The sequence below is a fragment of the Felis catus genome, chromosome D1, assembly GCF_018350175.1.
Source record: "Felis catus isolate Fca126 chromosome D1, F.catus_Fca126_mat1.0, whole genome shotgun sequence".
Lineage (NCBI taxonomy): Eukaryota > Metazoa > Chordata > Mammalia > Carnivora > Felidae > Felis > Felis catus.
The window spans coordinates 47,152,849-47,173,092 of NC_058377.1; the positions used below are offsets into that span (position 1 = coordinate 47,152,849).

The 20,244-nt window shown below is 34.2% G+C and overlaps 1 protein-coding gene across 12 annotated transcripts in view; it reads left to right on the top strand.

Annotated features, from left to right (window-relative positions):
• DLG2 (discs large MAGUK scaffold protein 2) overlaps nucleotides 1–20,244 on the top strand; it is a 2,054,427-nt gene that overhangs the window by 4,708 nt on the left and 2,029,475 nt on the right. For 11 of the 12 annotated variants that reach the window (XM_045039809.1, XM_045039811.1, XM_045039812.1 and 8 more), the window contains exons 1-2: nucleotides 8,993–9,089; nucleotides 12,094–12,225. In XM_045039809.1, the coding sequence (XP_044895744.1) occupies nucleotides 9,008–9,089; nucleotides 12,094–12,225 (214 nt within the window). In that variant the 5' untranslated portion in view covers nucleotides 8,993–9,007. Of the gene's footprint in view, nucleotides 1–8,992; nucleotides 9,090–12,093; nucleotides 12,226–20,244 lie in introns of those variants that run through there. The other variant, XM_023239374.2, reaches the window with a different exon arrangement.

Sequence of the window (20,244 nt, forward strand, 5' to 3'; positions counted from 1 at the left end):
CTTGTGTTCATCTGTTCTGTGTCTTAAAGGCCTCATATGAATGAAGTCATATGATATTTGTCTTTCTCTGACTAATTTTGCTTAGCATAATACCCTCTAGTTCCATCCACATAGTTGCAAATGGCAAGATGGCAAGATTTCATTCTTTTTGATTGCTGAGTAATACTCCATTGTATGTGTATGTGTGTGTGTGTGTGTGTGTGTGTGTGTGTGTGTGTATACGTATATATATGTATATATACATATATATACGTATATATATACATATATATATGTATATATATATACACACACATACATGAACCACATCTTCTTTATCCATTCATCCATTGATGGACATTTGGGGTCTTTCCATACTTTGCCTGTTGTTGATAGTGCTGCTACAAACATGGGGGTGCATGTGCCCCTTCGAAACAGCATACCTGTATCCTGTGGATAAATGCCTAGTAGTGCAATTGCTGGATCTTAGGGTAGTTCTATTTTTAGTTTTTTGAGGAACCTCCATACTGTTTTTCCAGAGTGGCTGCACCAGTTTGCATTCCCAACAGCAGTGCAAAAGAGATCCTCTTTCTCCGCATCCTTGCCAATATCTGTTGTTGCCTGTGTTGTTAATGTTAGCCATTCTGACAGGTGTGAGGTGGTATCTCATGGTGGTTTTGACTTGTATTTCCCTGATGATGAGTGATGTGGAGCATTTTTTCATGTGTTGGTTGGCCATCTGGATGTCTTCTTTGAAGAAGTGTCTATTCATGTCTTTTGCCTATTTCTTCACTGGATTGTTTGTTTTTTGGGTGAGTTTGTTAAGTTCTTCATAGATTTTGATGCTAACTGATATGTCATTTGCATATATCTTCTCCCATTGTGTTGGTTGCCTTTTAGTTTTGCTGATGTTTCTTTTGCTGTGCAGAAGCTTTTTATTTGGATGAAGTCCCAATAGTTCATTTTTGCTTTTGTTTCCCTTGCCTCTGGAGACTTGTTGAGTAACAAGTTGCTGCGGCCAAAATCAGAGAGGTTTTTCCTGCTTTCTCCTCAAGGATTTTGATGGCTTCCTGTCTTACATTTAGGTTTTTCATACATTTTGAGTTTATTTTTGTGTATGATGTAAGAAATTGGTCCAGGTTCATTCTTCTGCATGTCACTGTCCAGTTTTCCCAGCTCCACTTGCTGAAGAGACTGTGTTTATTCCAGTGGATATTGTTTGCTGCTTTGTCAAAGATTAGTTGGCCATATGTTTGTGGGTCCATTTCTGGGTTCTCTATTCTGTTCCATTGATCTGAGTTTCTGTTTTTGTGCCAGGGTCAACTTTTTAAAGGAATCAACAAGTTCTAATTAGCAAGACAAGAGTGTATTTGGATTATGCTAAAATCTATGTATTATGTCATTTATGAACTGATCTACTTAGAAAAATACATTATGTTGCTTTAATTTTTTAATTTATGTTTTAAAAGTTTGTTTATTTTGAGAGAGAGAGAGCACTAGTGGCGAGGGGCAGAGAGGGAGAGGGAGACAGAGAATCCCAAGCAGGCTCCACGCTATTAGCATAGAGTCCAATGTGGGGCTTGAACTCACAAACTGTGAGATCATGACCTACCTGAGCTGAAGTCAAGAATTTCATGCATAACTGATGAACTACCCATGTGCCCCCCATGTCTGTGTTAAAAAAATTGTCTTATTGGGGTGCCTGGGTGGCTCAGTCGGTTAAGCATCTGACTTCGGCTCGGGTCACGATCTTGCGGTTTGTGAGTTGAAGCCCTGTGTTGGGCTCTGTGCTGACAGCTCAGAGCCTGGATCCCACTTCAGATTTTGTGTCTCCCTCTCTCTCTGTTCCTCCCCCACTCACACTCTGTCTCACTGTCTCTCTCCCAAAAATAAATAAAGAAAAAAAATTTTTAAAAAAATTGTCTTATTATCCTCTGGGCTTCTTTTAAATTGGTATAAAAGTCTGACAGTTTTCATTCGTATAACATTTTATTTCCTTTAAATTCTTTTTTTACAGCTATTCTCAGTGGTATAATAGAGTGTGTATAAACTTATTTTTACCAGGAACTGGAAGTTAAATACCATCATATTCATAACTCATATGTTTTGATATTGTTCTTTTGAGAGGAAGCTGAAGAGTGTTGTGTAATTAGAATTCTAAGTAAGACTTGATACTTCCATGTATCTCCTGGGCATCCCTGAAATTGAGATTGTTGTTTTCTGGGTTCACAATCTTTCCTTTTGGTTGTCTATACTTTCTAAAGGTGTCATTTTGTTTTTATTATTTTCTTCCTCTCCCTAGGGAAGGAACCCCTTTAAACTCTTCTGTTCATTCCTTCCTCATTTGAAGTTTTCTTCTTTCATTATGTTTCTTGTACTTTGTGGCTTAATTTCTTTCTCACAGTATCTTAGTAATTTATATTTTCCTTTCATTATTTGGATGGATTCTCTTTGCATCTCTAACTTTTCTCAAGTTGTTAGATTTTTTTTTTTTCCAGATTCACTAAAGGGGAAAATGTGTGCCTGAATTGATCGTACTTGAGTGGCTATTTTATTCCTTTTACTAACTTTGTGTTTGAACTTTCATATTTGCCATACCAGTGTTATATCCAGACATTTTTTCCATTTCACAAACTTCATGTTTTTTCTTTTTCTCAATCAGTAAAACTCAGATGAGTTAAGAACTGAATCCTCCTAGAGAGGGATGGGAAAAGATAGTTTTTCTAATTTCTGTAAGTAAAAGTAAAATGATTGTTTACCAAAGATTTTTTTTAGATTTAAAATTCCTCAAAAAGGTCACCTTGACTTTGGTTTTGAGAATTACTGGAAACCATGAAGCCACAGATTCTTTTTTTTTTTTTTTTTCTAATTTTTTTAAATTTTTAAAATTTTTTTTTTTTTTAATTTTTGGGATAGAGAGAGACAGAGCATGAACGGGGGAGGGGCAGAGAGAGAGGGAGACACAGAATCGGAAACAGGCTCCAGGCTCTGAGCCATCAGCCCAGAGCCCGATGCGGGGCTCGAACTCACGGACCGCAAGATCGTGACCTGGCTGAAGTCGGACGCTTAACCGACTGTGCCACCCAGGCGCCCCAAAGCCACAGATTCTTGAGGTTGGAAGATACTCATCATTTCAGGAGGCATAAAGAGAGAGAATTCTGGAGAGAGAAATGTTTGTATTCAACTACTGGTTAAGACTATGTTATGAAGCAAACGTTAGGCATAGTATTAAAGTTATCTGTTAATTGAATTTATTCTACAATTCTTATATATTGGGAAAGTGTGAAAATGATATGCTAATGACTTGATACCTGAAATATTTGAACTGTTAGGTTTTTGGGAAACTGCCCAAGTATTCTCTATATGATAGAATATTTTATCTCTCCTTTAGGCCTATCATTGGTTACTTCCTTGAGTAGTAGAGTCTAGTCAGTAGGAAGATGTACACAAAATATTAGATTTTTAAAACAAGGAATTAAGGCATTCAATTCATTCATGTCTTTGCCAATCACTCACTCACTCTTTATAACAGTATATTCACTAAACTATAAGAATCCCCTTATTTATTAATTATATATTCTCATTATATGCTCCTATTAATATTTACTGTGTAACCATTTCAGTGATTAGAAAATATTTCTTACTATCAGGCTAAGATGTATAAAAAACTTTTTTAAAACTATGGGGAGAGGACCTCTTCTCCAGCTCAGGAATTTTTATCAGTCAAGGCACGAGGGCTCTGTATCCTCAATTTAGGTTGCTTTGTCAGCAAAGGATCATGAGTTTTACCTACTCTCTTCAGTCCAGTCAGTCACTCTGAATTCCAAGTAGTAAGCTTTCTGCATAGGTTCAATTTTTAGTAAGTTTCTCAAAGCTATTTCAAGAATTAATGGCCAAATCACCTACATTATGAAACCAATCTCCTGACCTGATTTGTTTTAGTATTTTGGACCAAGAGAAACAATGCATAAAAAGTAGAAAATTCTGTAGAAATGAATTAAGTTAAAACTTTCAAAGATAATGGACAAGTATGGCAAGATTATGTATCCCATTTCTTCTGATGACACCATCTTGTTAGCCACTGAGGCCCTAACTCTGTTAGATAAGATTTTGAAGTTTCTGTAGGGGGCCTATAATCTTATAGACCTGTGGAATCTATCATTGACTCTGTGATAAGACTTGGAATAAATCATTAAGTTCTGTTCAATTTAAAATCCTTTTTGAATAATAGACTATACATTCTTTTAAAAGCTAAATGTGTATGTATTCAAGACAATAACTTTAGTTTCATTTATTTATTCTGTCACTTATCCACTCACCAAAGATATATTGAGCACCTGCTATGTACCAGGCACTGTGGTAGGTGCATGTTTCCCAGTGGGAAATTATATTCAGTGTCTGCCTTTATGATGATTAAAATTTATTAAGGAGATAGATGTGGAAACAGGCAATTTCAGTGTTGTGTGGTGAGGTTAACACACTGTCATGGAAACCGATGAGGAATACCCAAACTCATCTAGAGAAACCAGGGAATTCTTTCTGGATAGGTGACATTTAGGATGAGACACAAAAGACCAGTAGAGGTTTACCAATGTGGGGGATTATAAGATACTGTTTCAGATCATTATTTATTTTCTTTGCATTGAACTTTTCACCATGAGGTCTCTCCTCCCCCTCCTCCTCCTCCTCCTCTTCCACCTCCTCCTCCACCACCTCCTCCTCCTCCTCCTCCACCTCTTCCTCCTTCTCCTCCTCCTCATCATCAATAGCAATGATACTGTGATAAACACCTGTACTAGTAGTCAGAAAACCTGGCTTTAAGATCAGATAATCATTGAGATAGACTTTAGTCTATAAATTTAGTTTTGTAAGAAATATCCATTCATTTTCTATAGATCAACTTTATTTTTGACTCTTAGTCACTGAGTGGTGAATACAATTACTCCAATCATTTTTCAGGTTTTTCCTACTTCTCCGGGGTCATGGTAGAGTTCTGCCTGGAATGGTGACATCATCTGGTCATCGATCATCCCATATGCGATAGCTTACCTCTATGACAAGAGTTGTTGTGTCTAGATAGTTCCTTTCTGGTCTAGCAGTGATTTGCTACTTCCAAGACATAGATTCCCCCACCCCCATCCCCGGATTTCTGTGTTTCTCTTTACCTAGGTGCAATTATGATGCTCTTCCTCACTGGCTTCTTTCTGCCTTCTAGGAAATGCTTTCAGGAAGCAGAGCCTAGATCCCTGCTGCCTTGGAATTAATTCAAAGACCTCTCTTCTTCAGCTGAGAAAATCTTCTAGACTGGAGAGGTGCTAGAAGATGTCTTTCTCTCTCTTTCTGTAACAAAGTCTTAGTTTGAGTGCTTAGGTTTTAGGAAAGCAAAACTGGAAAAACTTAAAAATTGCTTTTTTCTGTCCTGGCACATATCTCCCTTGAGGCAGTAAAATGCAAAACTAGTTATCTGCTTAATGTTTCTTTTCCAAATCAAATATGGTAACATATATGAACTTCAATTTTAGAAAGTTAGTGATAGAATCAGGACCAGAGGCTAATCCATGTTCTTTTCATTGTATGAGTGTGGTGTTCTTGGAACAAATGAATGACATCATCGCACAGTGGAGAAGAGCCCAGGGATCCAGCCTTTACCCTTAGGTGGCTAAATTATCTAAAGAAAATTGACAGAAACAGCTTCAAATTCCTCATCTTAAAACGACTATATTAATTGTACTCACCTCTTAGGATTATTATGATGGCCAAATAAAAATATATAGCCTATGTAAAAATTGTTTTGTCAGGAGGAAAGTGCTACACAAATGCTTTTCATCAGAATACTTTTTTTTTTCCTTTTGGTTCAAGGAGGAAAATTGTGTTCAGAGTCAGAGTCCCGTTTTGTCAGTGGATGGGTCTAGCTTCCTGGTTAGCTTTGGAGTAAGTCTGCCCAGTTATGGCACGGACACATCTGCTTATAGACAGGAAATGCCATACTGTGCTTCTTTATTGATTATGGCAATATTTCTTATGAGTATTATCTCTTTCATTGATGCCAAAGTAATTTATAAACCTTCCAATATTTACAAAATGATTACAATCTTTAGATCTGCTCTAAATCTGGCCAGACATTTTTTCCATAATTCAAATTCCAAGTTTTATTTCTTTTTTCATTGTCTTTTTCTAGTTTGCTGCAACTGGAATGATGCATATTTCAATATTCAGCTGAAGGTGAAATTTGCTATTGTCTTTTCTTTCTATTTATTACTACTTAACCTTGCAATTTCCACATTGGTCTCTTCAACAGTTCTATAGAAAATGTGAAAACATGTCTATCTGAAAGGTAGCAATAAAAATTCACCACTTTAGGGGCGCTTGGGTGGCTCAGTCAGTTAAGCATCCGACTTCGACTTGGGCTCGGGTCATGATCTTGCAGTCTGTGAGTTTGAGCCCTGCATTGGGCTCTTGTGCTGACAGCTCAGAGCCTGGAGCCTGCTTTGGATTCTGTGTCTCCCTTTGCCTCTGCCCCTACCCCACTCGTGCTCTGTCTCTTTCTCTCTCTCAAAAAACAAATAAACACTAAAAAAAAGTTCACTATATAATATCTTTTTGTTTCCACAGGGGAAATGTACTATCAATAGGTGTTTGTTGAATTATATTGAAACAGTTTTTGGGGGGTGGGTGGATAGGAGGAGTAATTATACTGAGAACAATTACAGAAAGAAGAAACACTATGAATTTTTTCCCAGTAAGTTAGGTATCAGTGTGGCATAATATTAAAAGTTGGCTTTGGTGCCAGCCAGATCAGGATTTGAATCCTGGTTTCAGTACTTACTGGTTGTGTAGCCTTGGATAAGTTATTTCATTTCTCTCACTTGACATGTCTTCATTTGAAAAATATGTATGTTAGTATTTCTTAGGATTCTTGTGAATATTGAAAAGGTGATCTATGCAGAATGCTTAGCATTGCTCAACAAAAACTAGAATCTTAGTAATAAAATGACACCTTTGTTGTATCGCCTTGAATTGTAAATTGTATTTTATTTTTTAAAGTTTATTTATTTATTTATTTATTTATTTATTTATTTATTTATTTATTTTAAGAGACAGAGAGAGAACATGCATGGGTCTGTGCATGAGTGGGGATGGGGTAGAGAGAGAGGGAGAGAGAATCCAAAGCCTGTGCAGAGCCCGATGCTGGGCTCAATCTGACGAACCGTGAGATCATGACCTGAGCCAAAATCAAGAGTCAGATGTTTAACTGTCAGCCACCCACGCTCCCCTGAAGTGTAAATTTTAATACTAAAAAGTTTCGTTCTAAAGACCTGACACAACGTGACTTTTCTATTAGCATTTATCATTTTATTATTTTCATATGAATATCCTTAATTTATAAAATAACAAAAAACAATAATGAGAATTAAGCGTATATAAATATTTCCTAATAAAATATTTTTATTTGCTAGTAAACGTGTCATAAGTAATAATAAAAATTATTACTGCAGTGTTGCCTGTATTTACTTAAAATGGTATGAGAAAAAGAAAACCTAGTTGTTCTTACTTGTTTTAAGTGATATTTATCACACTGTAGTTAAAGTGCTCTTTCTAAAGCTTTAAAAAATTGTCATGCTCATCTTCACTTAAAAATCTTCCAGGGTTGGGGTACCTGGGTGGCTCAGTTGGTTAAGCATCTGACTCTTGATTTTGGCTCAGGCCATGATCACAGCATCGTGAGATCGAGCCCCATGTTGGGCTCTGCACTGAACATGGAGCCTACTTCAGATTCTCTCTCTCCCTATCACTCTACCCCTCCCTCTCAAAATAAATGAATAAACATTAAAAAAAAAGTTCTTCCATGGCTTGTTATTCCTCCTTGGGTATAAGGACAAATTTTACATGGTCTCTATTGGCATCAGCTTCTTTCCTCCCATGGCACCTGGTACCTCATCATAGCATTATTACACTCTATTTTAATCTTTTACTTTGTTGGAATTTCCTATTTAATTATCTTTCAGACAAAAATCTCTAAGTGCAGAATATTGCCTATCTTGTTTAGTATTGAGTTTCCAGTGTCTGGAACATAGCTAGATACTCAAAAATAGAACTTAATTCTAGTTCTATAATAAGTTCTAGAAAGAACTTATTATTTTGATCTACCAGACTTAAAGGTAGGGCCATTTATATGTTATTTATTTGTTATGAATACAATTTTTATGTTAATTGCATGCTTGTGAAAATTAGTTATTCAACATTTAACACTAGATTTTAAAATTCACCCAAACAATTTATGTCTGATTGACCAAGTTCTTTTCTTTTTTTTTTTTCCTTTATAGCAATTTACTCAATTCTATTCTGAAGGATTAAGGGTAGTATTGTGGAGAGAACATTATACTTGCAATCAAAAGCTTTAACATTAAGCTCCATATATGTTATTTAGTAGCTCTGTGCTCTTGGACAAGCTACTATGGATTTAAGTTTCCTGTATATTAGACCTGATATGACTTCTTAGTGGTGAGAATCAGATAAAATGCATGTAGAAGTTCTTTTTGAGCTATAAAATTTTTTGCATAGATTTATGTAAAGGAATTTCATTATTCTGACTGCTCTGCTCTTAAAGATTTGTGTATTAAGTTCACCTTTTCTCCTACTATACTTTCATCATAATTTTCTTAACACCATATATTCTGTAATTTGTCCATTTTTAAGTTGTGGCAAATAATTTTATGTGTCATATTTTCTTTTTCTTAAAAGCTCATTTGTTAGCACTATTGCCATTCACTGTTTCGAATTTAAATTACCTGTCCCAAATTATTTATAACTTCTGGAAATGCTATTCTTAAACCAAGAAGTTGAACCTTAATTAGCTGACACATGATTACCTACAATTGCAATTATGTAACAGTCACTATGTCCTTTGCATTGCATTGCATTGCATATTTCCTGCAAAAATTTTTATTTTGCAAAATTATTCCCCACTCTCCATTTCTTCTTGTGTCTGCCTTCAGGTAGTCCAAATGTAGTTTCATTCTTCCAGTAGATGGTGGAGTCCTATGAAGATAGATTTCTTTTAATGAAGAAAATAGGAGAAGAGAATTGTGGTCGTTATACTGGCAATTCAGGTGAAAAATTCTCCACTTCTAACTGGTTATTTGAATGTCAATTAAAGTATTAGTGCTGATTGGATAATTATCTCAATTTTCTACTTTATCCAACTTGTCAACATCTGGCTAGGGGTTTTTGTCTCATAAAACAGGATCCTTGTCATCTTGTCTTTTTTATTTTTTTGCTTTATGTTTTCATCTTTTCACAGGTATCTAGTTTTAGGTTACCCTGGATATTATGCTCTCATTATTCAGAAATAAGAATTTCGGTAGAGTGAGCTAAAGGGCATAATGGAATTGACACAAGAAGGTGATCATTACTGATAACCGAGAGAAGAAAAAAGGGCAGCCATAATTCCAGCACTAGATGCTGGCATGCAAAAGTCTAAGGGAAACTTGACCATATTTGACCATTTGTTTTTCTTATATTCTAGCATCTTATTTTATGTGTCAGGTTTTTCTCATACAGAGATGAGAAGCATAATAAGCTTTATTGGTTTAGAGAACATCTAGCTGCTTTGAACCAATACAGTGTCTTCCCTGGGTAGTTAGTTATTCAGTAAATATGTGTTGAATGAATTAGTGGAAGTCCTCTTATCTAACAAATTATATTTACAGATGTGATTATGGAAATGCTGTTGATACCTTTTTTTAATGTATCGTTAAATTCAAAATTCATTTTAAATGAGTTTTATTCACAAGAATAAAAGATCAGAGTAAGAGAATACCTACAAAAATGACACAAAGCTAAAAAAGAGCTTAAAAATATAATTGTAAAAAAAAGGAAAAAAAAAGATGCCTAGGTTTAAGTACATTTTCAAAGACTACCTAACAAATGAAGGGATGAAAAAGACTAAAGCTTGAAATCTGGAGCCCAAAGATACGTAGAAGTACTGAGGAAGGTATAATTATGGTATTGTTGATTACTTACATTAGTGGTTAGGAATGAATTAGAGTATGAGATCAATAAGCTACTATCATTTCAGGGAAACAGCTGATTTTTTAACTGTTGTCAAAATGTGAATTCAAATATTGGTTCTTGACTCAAAGAGTTAAAATATTTTATTGGGCAAAGTATGAAAGCATTTAAAAAATCAAAATTCTGTGCAAATGTAATAGCATATGTTTACGCTTTGTTTTAAAATTGGAGAGGGCTCCCTGTGCATCAACATTCATTTTTATTTATAACCTTTTTAGGTGACAAACTAATTACATGACATCTGTCCCTACTCCTGACTGCCTATTGAAATTCTCCCTTCTTTCAATGGAGTAAACTTAAGATTTGCTATGTTATAGAGGAAAGTTTGGGAAGACCTCACTGATACGGTGGTATAGGAGCAGAGATATGGAAGTGAAGGAACAAGCTTTATGGATATCTGAAGGAAGAATAATTAGGCAGAATAGTAGGTATAGAGACCCTGGGGTAGGAGAGTTCTTAGTATATGTGAGAATGAGCAGAGACCACTGTGGTTGGAGTAGACTGAGCAAGGGGAGAGGAGTAATAGCTGAAATCAGTGAGGTAGTCTTAAACTAAGTGAGATGGGGAATCACTGGAGGATTTGAATTGGGGATGGCATTATCTGGCTTATGATCTTTCTGGCTGCTGTGTTCAGAAAAGTCTGCAGGAAGACAAAGGTGGTAGCATGTAGGTTGGTAGGAGGTTATTGCAATAATGCAGGGGGTAGTAGATATTGGTGCACCAGGTGGTAGTACGAGCAAATGATAGTGGTGGTATTTGATGTTAGAGCCAACAGAATTCACTGATGGATTATATGTAGAGAATTAGAAAAGGAGAACAACAAATGACTCCAAGGATTCTGGCCTGAAAAATTGGAAGGACGAGAGAGAACAACTGCAGGAGAAGCAGTAAAGGTAGATAAGATCTGGAGCTCAGTTTTGACAAGTTAAGTTTGAGATGCTCCCTAGACATCCAAATGGAAATGTTGAGTGTACAGTTTAATATGAGACTGGGATTCAAGGGGAAATGCCTGAGCTATAAATATAAACGTGGGAGTCTTAAGGGTTCCGATAACATTTAAAGCCCAGGAGACTTGCTAAAGTTACCTACGGAATGAGAATAGAGAGGAGTCTCCAGATGTTTAGAGGCTTGAGGAATGAGAAGGAACCAGAGAAAGTGAACAAAGGGCAGCCATGATATAGGAGGAAAAGCCAGATGATAGTGCTACCTTGGAAGCATTGGTGTGCTGGAATGGGCTCATGTCAGTTTGTAAGAGCCTACTGTTACATTTTTAACACATTTGTAAACTGGTTTAAATGCAGCCGTCTGAACATTAAGTTATGTAAACTTACATTAAATGAATTATGTTAAAAATAAAAGTAATACTCAAAACTCATCACTTCCTAATATTTTTCTACATTTTGATACTACATATGTTCTTGAGGTTATTTGCATCTATTGTATCTGTATGGTGGGAAAGCTCTGTGATCAATTCCCGGGTCTGCATTCAGTTAAGTCATGTGGGTATCTTGAAATTGGCCATGGTGGGAATATTTACACCTTGGATATTGCAAATGCTACAAATCAGGGCTCGATTTATTGTTCTGCTAAAAAAGTGATAAAGAAAATGTTAACGCAAGTGCAAGGTAAAAGCATATTATGTCTCTAGCTGTTACACTGTGATTAGCATAGACATTGAGGAAGTATTTGTCCACTACTAAAAAAATTATTTGATTCAGCAAAGAAATCACAAAATTGATGAAGGAGTGAGTGGAGGTTTATAACATAAGCCATCTTTGTTGTTTCATTTTTATCTTATTAATGTAACAAAAAAAATCAACCAACATTTATGTTGAAACTACATTTATCAATTACAACCCTAAGTTGGCTCTGATTAAAAGAATTGGGCAAAAATCAATAAAAATATTCTTGAGAATCTATTGATTATATGGAATTTATAATGAAAAGTTATGCATCTTCTTATTACTTGTAAATTTCATGTTATATATTAGGTTCCTATTTTTCCAGGACTATAAGACAGAATTTTAAAATCATGTTTTTCAGATACTGACCGAGCTTTATCATTACTGGAAGAATACTGCAAAAAATTAAGGAAACCAGAGGAACAGCAGTTGAAAAATGCTGTTAAAAAGGTGATGGGTATCTTTAAGAGCAGCTTATTCCAAGCTCTGCTAGGTATGTATTAAAAAGTTATCATTATAATGGTCAGAATTGGGCTTAATAGTTTGAGTAACGTGGTCAAAGAACCTAATGTTAACCAACTTAAACTGGAATAATTTTCCATGATAGTGGAGGAAAAGATTTGTGTTTTCTGTTTTTTTTTCTTTTCCTTATTTAAGGCTAACCTAAAAAAGAACTGTTAAAAAGTAGAAAAAAATAGAGTAGTTATTAAAACTATAAATATTTAAAGAATGATTTGTATAGGAAGGGAAGTTTACACGGGAAGAAACCTGAGTGGTTTGTTGCCAAAAAAACCTGACAACAAATGCTGGAGAAGGAACCTACCTCCCTCTAGAGAAGGAACAGGCTATATAGCACGAAACATAATGGGTCATTTCTACTCAGCCTCTTAGTTGTACTTTTATTCTCTTAAAAGAAAAGTTAAAATACTCTTTTCATCTTTTGCTTCTCTTACGAAAGTTTATGATCCATATTTAAAATTCTATTGATGAAGATCTCAGTGCTTTGGAACTTTTGGCAATTTGTCATGAATTTAACCACATAATGTCAATCTTAGTTTAACCTCTAATGTGTTAAAGATTGTGTGGCATATGTATGTGTGTCTTTATATGTGTATGTTTTGCATTTATGCAGATAACTTTTCATTCTTGGCATAATATTTGAATAGTTAAAATAAACTAGCAAAAGATATAAACAAACAAAAACCAACTTTAATCAACTAACTAAACAATTAAAAAAAACCCACTCAATTATACTGTATTTTACTATGCTTAAACAGTACATTTTACAGAAATAACTGAGTCTACTACATATTCCCATTATTTTTTCAGGTCTGGTAGTGATGGATGTAAAATCTAAAAGTGATGGATGTAAAACCCATTTGGATTAATTTTGAAAACATTTTATGTATGTTTTTATTATTTCTACCCTTACGGACAAAAACTCCAGCCTTATGGTGTGAATGTAATTTAAAAAACCATTAAATTTTGAAAATCTAAAATTCAGCTATTGAATAAAAATAGAAGTAAAAAGCTTTATAGGATTATTTTGCCTGTGGATTAATTTCTTTAAAATATTTTTTTGTGGCTGGTAAGAATTAATGACACAAATAACTATAATCATCTTAGTGGTATTCAATAAAAACAACTCTAAATGGAGTCTTACAGAATTTAAATTAATCCTGCCATTAGAGAATAGTATTTTGGAGAACATTTTTAAACCACAGATTTCTCAATTAAAAATCAATAGTTTCATCTAGTTGATAATTAGTAAAGGTTATTAACTGAATGGCAGTATCTCTAAGTAGATTTGTATGATGTGCTTAGTTGACTCTTGCCAAGTGTTTTGAGAATTTGAATTTTTGAGAACTTGATTTAGGAAGAGTATTGTTAGATGCTTTAGATACTTTTACTATCCTTTGGTAATGTCGCCATTTGGTATCACAATATTATATGGGGAATAAAAGGGCAAACGAATGACAAAGAATTACGTTTTGCCATTGTTTTGGGTGAGTGATAAATATCTTGGCAAAAAGCCTATAGCATAGTTTGAATTTCTCTAATAAAATGAAAGGCAACAATAATCTGTAAAAAGCTGTTATATAAGTAATCCTGGTGGTCAGCTTGGAATGGATAGATTTGCTTTGGCTAGTTTTTAAAAGTCATTTTGGGATAAACCAGACTGCAAAGATTGGAGCAACATTATGCAACAAAACATAATTTTCATTTCAGTTCTATGTGGGTTGATAACTGATAACTAATTTTATTATTATTGAATATTTGAGTGTTTCACTGTGTATTTTCTTTAAGGACTCAAAAGAAGAAAAACCAGGTAGCCCTCTGCATCCTGAAGGGGATTATAGCATTATAAAAGGATAAGTAGGGAGTTATTGATAAATAGAGCATTGTTGATGGTCTGTAACTTTCTGTTTGAACTGGCTACCTCCTACCCTACCCTCCTCTTTTTTTTCTGTTACAAGTAATGGAACATAGTGGCTTCACCTGTTCTTCTGATATTCAGACAGCCAGTACATTGAAATAATACCTTTCATGAATCTCAGTTAAATAGAGAAAGGAATCATAATGCAGAAAACCCAGCACAAGTGGGTAGTGAAGTAAAATATTATTATTTCAAGATGGACTGTAATGTTTACATATCACCAGAAAACCAAGCCTTCTCTCGACAGATGAAAAGCATCACTTCAAAAATGAATACTAGTCTCCTTTTGTGGTCCTTCCATCCTATGCTTTAAAAAAAAATCCCACACGCTACTATGTCTTAGATGGTATTATCTGTGAGTACAGAATTCTGTCTACATAATTTTGGCCATTATTATAGTGCATGAAAGCATTTTACAAGTGGGTTCTGTAATTGTGAGGTGGAAGGCGGTGACAAAGGTATTGTTTTTTAATTTTTAAAATAACTTTATCAGATTATGAAAGCAATATGTTTATTCTTTAAAAATTTTTAAAATAAAGTCAAAGTAGAATATAAAATCCTATGGTAAGAGACATTCCTTTTATTGTAAATAAGATATATGCTAAATGTAGACAATGATCAACTGTTTGATTAACTTTCTACCTCCTTGAGTTTCGGTATACTTTGTTTTAATTTTCCATCTATCAATAACGGATAGTGGAAAAATTCACTTAAACTTTAAAAAAGTTAGTAATTAGTGTTCATTAATGTAGAAAAAAGAAAAATCCTTTAAACAACAATGTGCTAGGAGCTGCACATTTAGATGTTGGGCTTAGGGTGACATCTTGTGGTAAAACTAAGGTAAAAGTTTTGTCCAATGATCATCACAGTTTTATATGATTACATTATTAGCTCTACAGATTTTGAATATAAGTAAATTGGATTTCTGTGATATTTTACAAATTAATTTAGGTATCTTTTATTTAGTTTAAAACATTAAGTTTTTCTAGCTACTCTATTAGGTTATTTATTCTTCATTTAGGTGATGAAGGAGCAAGATGGAAATGTTTTTATTATTTTGGTACTTCTCTTCCAGATGCTATTTGAATATTTAAAGATTTCCATTACCACTATAATTATTTGCAAGAAACATTTTAATAATATAATGGGTCAGTTTATTCTCAGATATGTACCTCAAATGTCCTTTGCTTTTATACCTTATTGAAAAATTGTTTATTCTTTATTTATTACTCATACAATTATGGATACAACTATGCATATATACTTAATGAGTTTCAGCCCCTTTAAAATCTTATTAACCTTTTGATATGATTTTATTTCCTCTTATTTCACTGCAGTGTGTGAGGGGGTCTTTTGGGGAAATATTTAGAAGAGAATGGACAGTAAAGTGCTATTTTCCTTAAAACCTTGCCAGTAGCAACATCTTAGAAAAGTGCTTATCCCTTGCATGTCAGATTTTGTGTTATAGTAGAATACTTTTCATGTCCATAAATCTTAACATAAAACCTTATGGATTCATAGGGGTAATACAGTAGATATACTACATGTTGGGATATACTGCATATTGGAATATACAGTAGATATCCTACTATTTTGGGATTTATCACCTCCTTGTTGAAGCCTTCTGTCATATCCCTACTTGATAGTAACTTTAACCAGCCCTTTTATTATGGCTTGTAGCATTTTTTTTCCAAATTACTGTAAAGCATTTATTATATTGCCTTATGAATACACTGAATATATTTCTGTCCCCTTAGTAGACTGTGAGTAGTTTGAGAGTTGAAGTTATATGTAAGTTATATGGGGATACTTTGTATCCCCAGTATATTGACCCTAATAAGAGAAGGACTTCAATAAATTTTATTTATTCATTTACTCAATAGTTATTTTTAACATTCCTGTTATGTATTAGAAATTGTGCTAGGCAATGGGGATACAACAATAAACTATAAAGGAGAGGATAGTCCTTGCCCTTATGGATAAATGAGAACGATCAAGTAGGGAAAAGAGGCATTAGGTATGTAGATAGTTGATTATTTAAATGTAGTGATGGCAAGTACTCAATACAAAATGTAGTGTTTTTCCAATATAGTAATTCCAATATAATGTTTTTTTTCAAAATAACATCTTTGTGAAAGCATCCTGGCTACTTTGGTCCTAATTATTCATTGTAATGTGTAATTTTTGCCACCTGCTCATAAGATAGTCAAAGGATTTTTTTATTACAGATTATAATGAGGGTGAAAATCCACATGGTTATATGAATTTGGAAAAACTTGGCTCTAATCCCCCAAAGCAGAGGTTCTTAAAGCATGGTTCTTGGATCAGCAGCATCAGCATCACCTGGAAACTTGGTTAGCATTGTAAATTCTTGGGCCTTACTCCATACCTACTGAATCAGAAACCTGGAAGTAGTGCTCAGTAAATAGTGTTTTAATAAGCCTTTCAGGTGATTCTGAGGCATGCTAAACTTTGAGAACATATGTTCAAAATGATTAGGTATTTGGCCACTCAAGGAAAGTAATATAGCACATGAATATTATTAATACATTTGGTAAGATACGACCGTGTCATTTCTTTATTCTTGGGTTTTACAAAGATTTGATTTGATCCATAACAAATATAATGAGCTATTATTCTAGGATATATTTGGAGCACCTTAAGAACCCATAACTTAATGAATATAATTATGGCATCTAATTTTCTTTTTAAAGTACAATAGTATATCTGAAACTGATTTTTTTTTTCTTTTGGATACTTAATGGTATTGTCTACCTATGAGGCTATGGATAGAGAACAGCAAAACTACACTGAGATGTTGCTATTGCACACACAAGGCTCACTAGTATGTGCTTGCTGACAGTTACAGACTTAATGAGGTGCTCCAGTAAAATATATAAATTGCTATATGTCAACACCTTTAAATAAGTCTTGACTGATCAAAGCAGTACATGTTAGATTCCTAGATACTTTAAGTTCTACTCTTCTGCCTACTTCTGCTTACACAGGTATTTCAGTTATTGCAATTGAGTAATAATAATTAATGAAGTATTTATGAAATGTTTAATTTACATGGACATATGCAATTGGTATTACTAACGACAAAATCCTTTCCCTTAAGGAGGTTAAGGTCAATTGGGAAGGTAATATTCACATATATACAAACAAGTACAAGACAGGATATAAATCAAGGACTAAACTCTGAAGGCTAGGCCAAGCTGCTGTAGGAGTTTAGAGAAGCATGGGATCATGGTACATTGGTGTTGGTAGGAAAGGTCTTATATAAAATGTAAACTTGAGCTGGGTCTTGTCGATGATAGGATTTGGGTAAGAAGAGGATAGAAAAGGACATTTTTTCCATCCATCCTTTCATTCAAAAGATATTTACTGAACATTGTGCTTGGCATTGTGATATATACTGGGGAGACAAGCTTTAAACAAAATCGCATAGTTATGTTTACAATTATGGTAAATGATACAAAGGACAAGGAGAGGGTGCTATGAAAAGAGGCTTAACCTTTGCAGTGGAATCAGGGAAAGCTTTCTTAGGGAATTGGTATTTGAGGTGATGAAAATTATACTGATTCATGGAGGTCAGAAGGAGAGTGAGGAAACGGATGTGAAGAGAACAAGGGTTCTTATTTATGTTTATAAATACATTTATGTTTTTAAAATGTCTAGGAATTAGATAAAGCATCACATTAAACTTAAGTCTCTTCCAAAGGCTTATTTAAATTTGAAGGTAAACTTGGACAAACAGGAGTGGTAATGTAAAATGTGGCCCAAACAATCCTTATTATAGCCCTTTGTTAAACTGTCATATACTGAGTGTGATTAGTTGTGTGTTTCATGTCACATGAAATCAAGTATATCTTAAGTTAAATTTGACACTTCACATTAGATGCCATCAAAAGAGTTGGATGCCATTCTTGGCTCTGGACTCTGTACTTTGCTGGAGAATTTATGTCACCAGATGGCACCATTTAACAAAATTTATGTACTTTGGATGCTTATAAGGCTAGTTGTTTCTAAATGAAACAATTTTATTTGTGCTATAGCTGAAATAGGAAAAATTAATTTATTTTGATGGCATGTGAGACTTCTCTACAGAGGAATGTAGTGAAACCCTAAAACTTTGAGAACATGAAAGGATTTGGGTGATTTCTGCTTAAGTACAGAATAAATAAGAATTTGGTAATGATCACTGTCACTGATCTATGGCAGGTGGCAAAAAAGCAGAACACTATAGGTTTGCCCATCTAGGTTTTCCCAAAGCTATTGTAATAATATTATGAATATTTTAACCTTGAATTTAACTTTCAGATGTAGGGATTTGATATGCATAATAAAAACATAGAGAAAATTCTATAAGATTATTTTAGGAATAGGCCTTTCTAGATGTCTTGAAATATTATGATAATAATATATTAATTTTTTTCAATAGAGCATATGATCTTTTGAACTATAGAACTAAAAAAATTAATAGAACATGATGTAGATGTTTTTTTCTTAGTGTAAACGTTCATCTCAAAGAAATAAGTATTTGTTACTTTCTTGGTTAAAAACTTCCTTAACACTTTTCTTACCTTTAAGCAGAATTAGTCACTTTCTTCCTTATGTTTCTGTATTTGTTCATGTTTCTGGTAAGGCAGATATTACATTGTATTACTGTTAATTGATTACATGTTAGTTTCCCTCATGTAAGCTGTGAGCTTCTTGAATGCAGGGACTGATTCTAATTCAGTGTGTAGCACATGTCTGATATGGAATATTCTGTCATTAAATTTCTTTCATTTGACAAAATACATTTTGACCCCTGCTATCTAAGAGATACTGTATCAGGCTCTGGGAATTTAGTGACAAGAGACATGTGAACCTATTTTCATAGAGTACGTAATCTGCTAAGAGAGACAGACATTAAACAAGCACTCTAGTGATAAGTACTTTGAAATAAAAGTTATTTGGATTAACCAGTAAAATCATAAGGAATTACTTAACTGGTCAAATTCACGTTAGTGTATTGTGTTTGTTTAAAAATATTTATTCTTTTAAAAAATATATTATTTTTTACATTTATTTATTTATTTTTGAGAGAGAGAAAGAGATAGTGAGCAACCAGGGGAGGGACAGAGAGAGAGGGAGAGAGAGAATCCTAGGCAGGCTCCATGCTATCAGCACAGAGGCCGATGTGGAGCTTGAACTCACGAACTGTGAGATCATGACCTGAGCTGAAATCAAGAGTCAGACACTTAACCGACTGAGCCACCCAGGTGCCCCTAAAAATGTTTATTCTTAAAAACAAACATTTATTTATTTATTTATTTATTTATTTATTATTTATTTATTATTTAAGTAATCTCTACACCCAGTGTGGGGCTTGAACTCATGACCTTGAGTTCAAAAGTCACATGCTCTGCCAACTGAGCCAGCCAGGTACCCATTAAAAACGTTTAAATACTGTTTATTAATTAAAACCTCCTAGTCGTATCTATTATCGTTATAAATTCCAACTTCTCACCTGTAAGGTTCCCCATCTCCTCTGCCTACGTCTCATCTCATCTCTTCTCTACTCACTACATTCCAGCCACATGGCCTTCTCTCTGTTCCTAAATGCTGTTCATGATGTTTTCACATGCTTTTCTTTTGTTTGGAGTACGTTTCTACCCAAATCTTTGCCTTATTGGCTTATATCATTATTTAGCTCTCAGTGCCTCTAAAGTGCCTTTCTACCTCACTTCCCATTTCCACCCCACCCCCAAGTCATACCTATCACATTACTTTTTTTATTTTTGTGACTGTGTGGATCACTATGTGAAATTTTGTTTATGTGTTTTTTTCATGAGTCTCTCCACTAAAATGTAGATTTGATAAGAGCAGCCATCTTGCCTCTCTTATTCATTGCTGTATCTGTTATATTAGCTTAGTGCCTAACACATATTAGCCATTAAATAAATATTTATTAAATGAATGATGAATAAGTGAGTGTTGCTGCATGCCTGGTACTATGTTAGATTCTTGCTTAAGTTAGAAATGTACTCATTTGAAAGGAGTAGAAAGCTTATGTAAGTAGGGTTT